The following is an 11898-nucleotide window of genomic DNA, read 5'->3' on the forward strand; positions in this document are numbered from 1 at the left end:
TTTCTGCTCTGATCTTTATGATTTCTTTCCTTCTGCTCACTTTGGGGTTTCTTTGTTCTTCTTTTTCTACTTGTTTGAGTTGTAAGGTTAGGTTGTTTATTTGATAATTTTCTTTTTTCTTGAGGTAGGACTGTATTGCTATAAACTTCCCTCTTAGAACTGCTTTTGCTATGTCCCATAAATTTTGGGTTGTTGTGTCTTCATTGTTGTTTGTTTCTAGATATATTTTGATTTCCTCTTTGATTTCTTTAGTGATTCCTTGGTTGTTTAGGAGTGAATTGTTTAGTCTCCATGTGGTTGTATTTTTTACAGTTTTTTTCTTGTAATTGATATCTAGTCTCATGGCATTGTGGTCAGAGAAGATGCTTGATATGATTTCAATTTTCTTGAATTTGCCGAGGCTTGATCTGTGACCCGAGATGTGATCTATGCTGGAAAATGTTCCATGTACATTCGAGAAGAAAGTGTATTCTGTAGTTTTGGATGGAATGTCCTATAAATATCAAGTAAGTCAAGATGGTCTAATGTGTCATTTAAAGCTTGTGTGTCCTTATTTATTTTCTGTTTGGATGATCTGTCCATTGGTGTAAGTGGGGTGTTCAAGTCTCCCACTATTATTGTGTTACTGTTGATTTCCCCTTTTATGGCTGTTAGCATTTGCCTTATGTATTGAGGTTTTCCTATGTTGGGTGCATAGATATTTACCATTGTGATATGTTCTTCTTGGAGGGTTCTTCCTTATTTTTAATTACAGTTTTATTGAGATATAATTGACCTACAGCACTGTATAAGTTTGAGTATAACATTATGATTTGACTTACATACATCCCGAAATGATTACCAGAATAAGTTTAGTGAACATCCATCATCTCATATAGATACAATAATAAAAAAAAGAAAAAATTTTCCTTGTGATGAGAACTCTTAGGATCTACTCTTTTAACAAGTTTCATATGTAATGTACAGCAGTGTTGATTATGTTAATCATGTTGTACATTACATTCCTATCACTTACATATCTGTTAACTGGAAGTTTGTATGTTTTGACTACCTGCATCCAATTCCCCCTTTCCCTACCCCTACCTCTGGTAACCACAAATCTGATCTCTTTTTCTATGAGTTTGTTTGTTTGTATGTTTCATTTAACATAAATATATTCTATTAATTAATTTATTTATTTGGCTGTGTTGGGTCTTAGTTGCTGCATGTTGGATCTTTGTTGCGGCATGTGGGATCTTTTGTTGTGGCACACAGGCTCTTTGTTGCATTGCATGGGCTTCTCTAGTTGCAGTGCATAGGCTTCTCTCTAGTTGTGGTTTGTGGGCTCCAGAGCACATGGGCTCAGTAGTTGTGGTGTGCAGGCTCTCTAGTTGTGGCATGTGAGCTCCAGAGTATGTGGGCTCAGTAGTTGAGGCACATGGGCTCTCTAGTTGTGGTGCATGGGCTTAGTTGCTCTGCAGCATGTGGAATCTTAGTTCCCCCACCAAGGGCTGAACCTGCATCCCCTGCATTGGAAGGTGGATTCTTAACCACTGGACTATCAGGAAAGTCCCTGTATGTTTGTTTTTGAAGTATAATTGACTTACAATACTATGTTAGTTCCTGGTACATTTCAAAATGATCAGCATGATAAGTCTAGTTACTATTCACCATAATAAGTTGAGTTATCATGTGAGGTCTTAAAGGCAAGGAAAAAAAGAAAAAATGGAAATAAGGAAGAACGGAAGGAAGATGGATAAAAGGAAAGAAGGAAAAAACTCTGGCTTCAGATATTTTTGGAAACATTTAATGATGAATAAAATAGATCAATATTAGAAACACTAAATGTTTCACAGCATCTATTTCATATTTTCATTCTTATTATGAGAAAGGGGAACAAAAACTGAGCAGGTGCTAACTTGCTTCATAAATCCTTGCAATATAAAAATGTATGAAAAGGCGAAATAGTAAAAATAAGACAAGAATCTTTAAAATATATAACTTTGGTGAATCACATATAAGAATTTAATATTTGATAAACATTTTCTAAAATAATTCCATTAAAAGGTAAAGGGAAATTGAAAGGGAAAACTGAAAATCCCTTAAATCATCAAGAAAGGTAAAAGAGAATAATAGGCATGCAATATGGCATAATTGTAGGAAAAGTCTGGAACATATCTTATGTGCAATTTTGAAGTTAGGTAAATGTAGATTTTTTTCAATGAATGTCTCACTAGATTTTAATAAAAATTAAAAAAAATCTACATCTCCTTTAGAAAAAAATATTTAGGTGAATTTGGATCATCTCCCAAATCTTGGAGAGGTCTTTCGAGTAGCCAGGTGGGAACAGAGACATCGTGAGATGGTAGGGCTGCAAAAAGGCCACCAAAGCAAGGCAGTTCTTCAAGGTTCCTTGAAAATTTCTTAGGATTCCAGAGTTTGAAGAAAGAATCATTGACCCCTTCAGACCATATTTTGCCTGAGCATAGAGCTAGAGGAATTCTTTCCTCCCTTAGGGTCCTCTTTGTTTGTTGGTGCAGTGAATCCCTCAGACCACCTAAGGGTGCGAGTGCACGTATAGACCTGGGTTTCCAATTCCTGTCCTCCCAAGTGTGTCCTTTTTCCTTATTCTTCTGACCCTTACTGAAGTCTTCTCCTTCTTTAATTTCCCTTTGTTATTCCCATTCTCCCTTCTGTCTCATGTTCTCTCATCTGGTCACCTGTCTTTCTCTCTCTCTCTCTATCTCCCTCACCTGAGGAGGGTCATGTTTACAGGATTGTTTGGTACACTAGTTAATTTTCTCTTGGCTCTAGGCCCACGCTTATCTCGTGTACTTGGCTTTATATTACCAGGATGAGGTCCCTACAGAGGACATTTCCCAAGTTCCCATTGTTGGAGGCCTCTGATTAGCCTCAGCCAATGGGAAGAATGAGCAGAAAGTAAAAGAGGCAGCTGATCTGGTTCTGATGGAGGCAGGGCAGTATCCCTTCAGCAGTCCCAACATCAGCCACATTTTTCCTTGCTGATGACCTGCCACCTGGCCTCAGCGCCTCCTCAGCCCCCAACAATGGTGCCCCCCCGTGAAACAGCAGGGCTGATAGCCACCCTAGGAGTGGATTCCCTCCCCTTTGCTACCAGGTGAAGGTGCCAGGAAAGGCACAGAGTATGGGTAATGTCTGCTTTGCCGTAATAGCATATTCCCTCTCTCAGTAATTCCTGTCTGCTTCTATATTTTCTACAAGTCCCTCTTCAGTCCAAGCTCAACCCCAACCCTATCTCAACCTCAAGTCTAAAGTTCATGACTCTTTATTATCAGTGGCCTTGGGTCTTTTATTTCTAGTAAAGTTTCCCCTGTAAATCTCAGATCCAGATAAAAATGCAGATTCTAGACAATTTTCTCAGTACTAATTTCAATGAGAATGTTTCATAAATAAAAAAGAGAATTAGTCTGTATCCAATTATCACAATCTCTTGGATTGAAATTATTAACTGACCCATTGCTTTGTCCCTGAGCTAATTAACTGAACAAAACTTTTCTCAAGCATTTCAAATGAAACAGGATCTTGTAAGATATTCTGTCACATCTATAATGAACTAAGAAAATTTTCCCTAAGTTTGTTATTCAAGCAGCTGATGAGATGCTTCCCCATTTGCCAATCATTCTTACCTGTTCTCTGCTATCTGAGATTCTGTGAACCTTTTTGCAACATTCTTTTCAGAGCTTCTTTAACTTCCTTGTTCTTCAAGCTGTAGACAAGGGGATTCACTAGGGGAGTGACCACACTATACTGTATAGAAAAAATCAACTCCAGTGGGGAACTTGAGGTTGGCATGAGATAGCGAAGAGAAGCAGAGCCATAGAAGAAGCTCACTGCAGTGAGGTGGGAGGAGCAGGTGGAGAAGGCCTTGCTTCTGCCTGAGGTGGAGCTGATACTCAGGATGGTGGAGACAATGCGGGCATAGGAGAAGAAGATCAGGAATAAAGTTCCAGAGGCATGCACGATGGCAGAGAACCCCAGGACTGAAAAGTTGATGGATATATCAGAGCAAGATAGAGAGAACAGAGATGGCAGTTCACAGCTGAAGTGAGGCATGACATGAGCCTCACAGAAGTCCAAGTTCAAAGTCGTGAGGGTGTTAATGAAAGCATCCAGAAAGCCCAGTCCCCAGGCAACCCATACTAGACCCCTGCACAACTGTTTACTCATCAGCTGACCATAGAGCAAAGGGTGACGGATAGCATTGTAGCGGTCATAAGCCATGGCAGAGAGCACAAAGGCTTCAGTCCCTGCAATGGAAAACAGGAAAAAAGCCTGAGCAAAGCAGCCTTCTACTGATATTGATTTCTTCTCAGATAGGAGATTCTCCAGCATCTTGGGCACAGTGACTGAGGTTAAACAAAGATCCAGGAAAGAGAGGTGACTGAGGAAGAAGTACATGGGTGAATGAAGGTGAGATTCCATCCTGATCACCACTATCATCATCAGATTCCCTGTCATGGTTAGGAGGTAAATCCATAGGAAAAGTACAAAGAATATAACCTGGTTGTGGGGGTCGGCAGATAATCCAAGAAGGATGAATTCTGTAATGGTGCTGTGGTTTCCTAAAACCATGATAGAAGGTATTCCACTGGAATGAAAGCAGAAAGAAGTGTGAAGTAGTCACCTACTCTTCATGCCATCTCTGAGTTTCTGTTTCATTCCATGTACACATATATCTCTCTTCAGCCTGCTCTGAATCATTTACAAGGAGTTAAAAAAAATCCCATCTCCCTCCTTCCACAGAATTCTTCCTTCCCTTAATTGCCAGCTGCATAACTCCTGGAACCCCAAATCAGCCAATCTATACTCTTTCCCCTGGTGGCTCCTCTACCAAAAGTAGCTGTGAAGAACTTTAATTTTTCAGTTTATTCTATGACTAACTGGTTTCATCTCCTTGAACTAAACCTTGGTTTTTTGTTGTTTTTTTTTTTCCCCACACCTCATGGCTTGCAAGATCTTAGTTCCCTGACCAGGGTCTGAACCCATGCCCTCTGCAGTGAAAGTGCAGAGTCCTAACGACTGGACTGCCAGAAAATTCCCCACTATCCCTTGCTTTTATCCTGTAACAATACTGGTCAAATTATATATCCGATACCTTCCTAGAGGAGTGATTCTAATCATCTCTGATTTCTCTGAGTCATGCAGACTTTCAATCTCCATTTAAAACCTTGCAGTAGTCCAATATTACTTAAAAAAACACGCTATATTTATCATATTTAATAATTTTCTTCATACATCTTCATTTTTTAAAAAATAAATTTATTTATTTATTTATTGGCTGTGTGGGTTCTTTTTGCTGTGTCCGGGCTTTCTTTTTAGTTGCAATGAGTGGGGGCTACTCTTCATTGTGGGGCACGGGCTCCTCATTGCCATGGCTTCTCTTGTTGCTGAGCTCGGGCTCTAGGCGCGTGGGCTTCAATAGTTGCAGCACATGGGCTCAATAGTTGTGGCTCATGGGCTCTAAAGCTCAGGCTCAATAGTTGTGGTGCATGGGCTTAGTTGCTCCATGGCATGTGGGATTTTCCTGGAGCAGGGATCGAACCCATGTTCCCTGCAGTGGCAGGCAGATTCTCAACCACTGCGACACCTAGGAAGCCCCCCAGGAAGCCCCCCATACATCTTCATTTTCTTCGCGTCTCTAATATATTTGGTTATTTGATTCAAGGGACAATTTTGAAACATATGTGTGTGTGAGTATGTGTGTGGTGGGAAATGGGGATAAGGAAGGAGTTTGCAAATCTGTATTTTTAACAGTTAACCCTCCTACCCACCCCAAGATTCAGATTGATAAAAACTTGTTCAGTTCCTAAGTTTGAATATCCAGGATTTATACCCACTCTTATACGAGTCTGTGGCCAGAACTTATTCTGCAGAGCTGTTTTCATAGTTCCTCCTGAATAAAGATAAACTTCTCTGGTTGGCATTTAAGGATTATCTAGTTTTTGTAGTAAATTCTATACCTGCAGATACCCTGCTTTACTTGGTCTTTTTTGAGTATTGGTGATGGGTATTTTAAAAGTTCCCCAGGTGGTTCTGGTGAGCCTCCAGTTGTAAAATCAGGGCACCAACTGGTCAGACCAGACTTGCCCTGGTGCCCTCATTACTCTTCTATTGTCTACCTTCAGCTGATATTCTGTTGAATTTTTTTTCTTTTCAAATTTTGACCAAATCCTAGTTACTCTTGAATCTTCACTGTAATTTCTACCTCCTCCATTATACATCTGTCTTGATTACTTCCTTCCCTGCCTTCACAGATTATGGAAAAGAATGACACCTATCATTTCTTTGGTGTCAATTATGTCTAGGTATTTATTATCAGACATTTAGCTTTTCCTCTATTTGAAGATCACAACAAAACTATAGGTGCTGCATTATCTCAAATTTTAGAATGAGGAAATTGAATCTGAAAGTGTTAACAGTAACTTGCTGATATTGAGAAAGTGAGTGGATAAGATTTACATCCATCCCAGGTCTATGAAACTATAATATCTGTGATTTTTATGTTCTGGCTGGCTGATATTCATTTCCTTAAACCTATTTCCTTGTCTCCACTCTGTGTTCTCTTTTACACCTTATTCTCTAAACTATATTGGGCCTTCACTTGGATATTTATCTTGCTCTGGTTTTCAGCATGATGTGTGAGTAGTATTTCCTTTTTCTCCAAACACATTGCTTACCTATGGAGAACAGATTTGGTATTCAATCATCTATATTATCTTAAACCCTGAACATACAGCAGAATGAGAGGCATATGATGGGTCATTAATATTTGTTGAATGTAGAAATAATGAAGTGAATAGGACATATTATGTGTACTTTGTTTGAGGAAAACCCCCAGCTTGAATTCTAGTTTCAGAAATAAACAACTTGAGAATGATTGGGAAGTTGTGGAGAAAGGAAAGGCTACATGGGGTTGTGCGATTGTCAGAAGACTAACCTTCTGTTGTACCAACTGGCATCTAAAGATTCCTTCCCTCCAGGGAGCACCTACTGGCTCATTTTGGGCCACACTCGGAGGGTTGCTTAAATCCATGACACTTATTCATCTATCCATCAGATAATTTATTTACTAGTTACTTATTGATTTAGTCACAATATTTTATTTGTCCACTCCATTTTCCATCTTGTCAATTCAGTCATCTGTTAATCTGTTTCATTCATTTATGCATTACTTCATCAATTCTGTCATTTATCTAATTATTCAAAATATTATGGATTTATTTTGTGCAAGGCCCCCTACTTATAATAGATTGGGCAAACAACCTTGCTTTACCTTTGCTGAACTGTTGTGTGAATACACTTATTTGTCCTGTTTTCCTAGTCGCACTTCTTTAGCACCCAGGGTTGAATTCTTGCACTGGTTAATTTTTCTTTTTTGTATCCAACTTGAAATTTCAGACTCTATTCCTTTGCGAGTGCTCTTTCCTGGTATGATAACTCCTTACTGAAATCCTGACCTGTCAACTAGAGCTCTGAATCAGCTTTGAGTTCTCTAAGCTTTCACTCGGGGAATTTCACCACAGTCTCACATTGTTCTTGCCCAAAGAACTCACTATAACAGATTCTTTTTTTGCTGGGACAGCCAATGCCCTGCTTTTCCTAACTTCCCTTTATTTTCCTATTTCTTATTTAGACAAGTTCTCATGTTTTCACCCCCTTATCAGAACTCATATTGAAATTACCTCTCGGTTTGATCTGGTGAGCAATTCATAGCCCAGCGTGGTGACCTAAATTAATTCATATTCTCCCGTGAAGATAAATAACCAGATGGAAAAGTCAATTTTTCCTGTCTCTGAGTTTGGAAAATCTTACTGAAATAAACAGTGTCTTTGTATTCTTCAGTAGCAAAGTAAACAGTTCAGTCCATTCGCTTTAACTGGAGAGTTTCTCAAAATTTGTGATTTACTGTATGTTTTTTGCCATACATCTGTTCCATATTTACTCTCCAGTTCTTCCATATTTACTCTCAGTGTAGACCTAGTTACGATCCAATTTTTTTTCCAGCACTCAACCTGAGAAAACTCTAGGATATCCAAAGGACTTTGGAGAAACCATGAGTTAGAGATCCAATATTTGAAAACCTCTGTCCTATGCTAATATCTCACATGACCCATCAGCAACGCAGATGGAAGCCCAAGTTGTGAGATTCTATGACTTTCTCCCCTTGGCTCCCAACATAGATCCTCTGACTGTGATCAAGTGAAGATAAGGCCTCATTTCAGTCTTACAGTGAAGGTTAAGCACTAATTTCAAATTCTCTTCACTTACCTTGAGAGAGAACACAGTGGCTTCAGTTCACATTAAAGTTGAATGCCTATTTTGAAATTCAGGAAAAGGTAAAGGGAGAGAAGTTTTGGTGCTTACACAGAGAAGAGAGGAAGATAAGAAAGTAGATCTCAGGGTGATCCTCTTAACACAATGCGCTGTTTACCAATTTGCCTGGGTAGCTGTGTGTGAGCACTTCTCAAATAGATCAGCTCTTGGTATCTTGTATATGTTTGTGTCAGATATCATCTTAAGGAGAAGTAGAGCAAGAAATTGCATTTCTGGATCATTGAAGAATAATAAAAAATAGTTATCACTTTCCATCCTATGATTTTTGACTGAAGTTTATACTACTGTGGATTCATTTTACTTAAACTAACATTTGCCTAAATTTAAAATTCAACAAATTCTGAAAGCAAAAGAACAGCAATGCCATTATAAATTATTAATTCATTTATATCCAATGATTTTATATCATTTTCAAGAAGATATTCTAAGGAAAGAGTCTCCAAATTTATCTACTTAGTACAATCAAACACAAAATGTCAGCTAATTACATTAATTAATGGATAGATTAATGAAAGTAGGATGAGAGATAGGTCTAGTGCTGGAAGGCAGAAATAGTCTGCATAACAATTATTGGGAATATAAGAAACTCAGAAGAGCATACAGACCTTGGGTATCCCAAGGGCACCTTGAAATAGAGAGAAGGGTTGCAGCACATGTGGTTTGTGTGCATGGAACTTCACATACCTTAATATTTTCCTTAGAATCTTCTTGGATCTTGCTCTTCCTCTTCAACTTTAACCATGGATATTATTGATGACCAGAGTATTGTTGATGACTGAGGTGGTTAATAACAGAAGAAAAGTATTTTTAGCACATGTATTAAGGGTCTAAAAGAAGGAGGAGGATGTTGGGTCACCAAAGTTTATCTACTATGATGTGCTTTTCCCTACTCCTTCCCAGAATAGGAATCTTCAAGCTCTTGGTTTAAACTCCCCAAATCAATGCAAATTCCATAACCAGTGTGTGCTCAACACTGAAGAGCTTAGATAGGATTTATTTAGTAGATGCTAAGAGCTTCAAAGGAGAGAGACACCCATAAAGTTATTAGTGTGTGAAATTTGGTCTGCAGCACAAGGAAAAGATCATGAGAGAATTCAAGGTAAAAGAAATTGTCCGAGATGGCCCATTCTTCATCTAGACAGAAGGCTAGATGAGGGAAAGAAAACAGAAACTGGAAGTCTCAGGTGGAAATGAAGGAAAACTTTAGAGAAATCATAGAGGTCTGGGTTTTTGTGGCACAAAACTCATCTTTTGGCTTTAGTCGCACCATGGTATAAGATGTCATCTTTGGTCAGGTGATCCCTACATATAGGAAAACCAATATTTCTATAGCTGAATTTCAGAAAGTATACTTGTTAAGGTTTTCTATTTACAGATATCACAAGGGAAGGAAAACTGACCCACTCAGATGGAGAAGCTGAAAACTGCCTTGGTCCTGCCACATTTGAATTCTGAAAGGAGCACAGGAGAAACTTCTCTCATTTCATCCCAGATCCAATCACAGAGGCTACTTTTCATTTAACACTCTTCATGAGTCTATATACTGGGCAAAAATATCAGTGAAGTAAGTGATTTTCAGATATAATCTAGCTGAAGAGAAGCCAGATAGGCTAGTGGATCTGTGGAACTCAGTAGTACAAGAGAGCTGTAGTCCCTGAGGTTAAGTCTGAAGCCAAATTTTGAACTTATTAAGAAGTCTGTAGAAGTCCTAGGGGAATCTTACAGATATAGGCTATAGAACTTTAGGACTGAAGTTCTTAACTGTAATCCCTGGAGTATTGTGGATTTTAAAAGTGGGCAAGCTGACAAGTCTTTGCCTGTTGGCCACTGACTGGAGAGATAATTCATTAGGCAGGTGTTTAATGAAATGTAATTCACCTGACAGTTTACTTTCCCATATTCACAGGGAACAGTATCTTTAAACACATCTGGGATGAACAGTTTGGTTACTAAATCTATTAAAAAATCAGAAACAGTTATTTATGACACTACCCAAATTGCATCGAATGCATCTATGAAACCTTATTTTATTCAACAGTGCTGTGAAAAAGCAGCACAATCACAGGTTCCTGCTTCACCTTCTCATGGAAGGTATCCTTATCCTGAGAATGAGTTGTTAGACCATAATGAGTCTACACAGCTTATGTGAAATTTTTGTTATAAAACATTTTTATTTAAAAAATTGAGATATAATTGATATGTAACATTGTGTAAGTTTAAACTATACACAATGTGATTTGATACATGTAGATACTGCAATATGATTGCCATTGTAGCATTAGCTAACACCTCTGTCATGTCACATAAATATCAGATTTTTGTTTTTTTGTTTTTGGTGAACAATTAATATCCAGTCTCTTAGCAAGCTTGATGTTTATAATACAGTATTGTCTATAATCTCTATAAGGTGCATTAGACCTCCAGAACTTATTTTTCTACTAGTTGCAAATTTGTACCCTTAAACAACATCTCTCATATTCCACTATTCCCCAGCCCTTGTTAACTACCATTCTACTCTGTTTTTACGAGCTTGACTTTTTAAAAATTCTACATATATATGATACCATGTAGGATTTATCTTTCTCTGACTTATTTAGCATAAGGTCCTCAAGGTCCACTCATGTTGTACAAATCCCAGGATTTCTTTTTTTCTCATGGCTGAATAATATCTGTATCTATCTCTTTATCTATATTGATAGTGGACAGGACCCTGTGGGGCCTTCTCCAGGACAGAACCCCCCTACCCATGTTCCCAGCCTCTTGTTTGTAGAATAGCTTTAGCCTCCTAGGCCTTCCCTGAGTTCCAAAGAGCAAATTTGATCAGAGAAGTTAGAAAATGCAGAAGCAAAGGAAAACAGTCAAGCAATACAAAAATAACAAAAGTTTTAGCCATAAAACAAAGTCAGGGACCCTTAGTTCCTCCTCAAGGGCTATAAGTAATATTCTGAGCCATATCCTTGAGTTATTTTGCAGATGCTAAAACCCCCACCAGGTGGAAGAAGTTAACTGAATGCTGGCTACCAACACATACACCTGTTGGAACCAGAAGGTTGATGACTGAGATTCCCAAAACATCAATTAATCAGAAGGATGTCCATGAGCTTACCCCTAATGTTGCCTTTAAAAACCCTTCCCTGATAGCCGTTGAGGAGTTTGGGTCTTTTGAGCATTAGCTGCTTGTTCTGCTTACTTGGCCCTGAAATAACATACTTTCCTTCCCCACAACCCAGTGTCAGTAGATTGGCTTTGCTCCACGTTGGGCAAGTGGACCCATTTGGTTTGGCAATGATATCTCTATCTATCTCTGTCTATATCTACATCCATCTCTATCTATCTATTTATGTATATAGTTGACCCTTGAACAACATGGGTGTGAAATGTGTGGGTTCTCTTAATGCTTACTTTTTCACTCAATGCTTACTATAGTACAACACAATCTGCAGTTGGTTGAATCTGAGAATAGGGCAAACGGTAAAGTTATACTTGGATTTTTGACTGTGGTGTTGGTTCAAGTTATACTTGAACAACCCTGCATTGTTCAAG

The 11898-nt window shown here is 38.5% G+C and overlaps 1 protein-coding gene across 1 annotated transcript; it reads right to left on the bottom strand.

Moving 5' to 3' along the window:
• Nucleotides 1-3657: 3657 nt before the first annotated feature.
• LOC130833566 (olfactory receptor 8S1-like) lies at nt 3658-4593 on the bottom strand. Its single transcript, XM_057703310.1, has one exon. The coding sequence runs from the start codon at nt 4591-4593 to the stop codon at nt 3658-3660; it is 936 nt and encodes a 311-aa protein (XP_057559293.1).
• Between the last annotated feature and the right edge of the window lie 7305 nt (nt 4594-11898).

The sequence above is a fragment of the Hippopotamus amphibius genome, chromosome 12 (assembly GCF_030028045.1).
Source record: "Hippopotamus amphibius kiboko isolate mHipAmp2 chromosome 12, mHipAmp2.hap2, whole genome shotgun sequence".
NCBI lineage: Eukaryota > Metazoa > Chordata > Mammalia > Artiodactyla > Hippopotamidae > Hippopotamus > Hippopotamus amphibius.

Excerpts from the sequence above, each read along its gene's own strand:
- LOC130833566 (XM_057703310.1), bottom strand. The coding sequence starts at position 4,593 with ATGGTTTTAGGAAACCACAGCACCATTACAGAATTCATCCTTCTTGGA.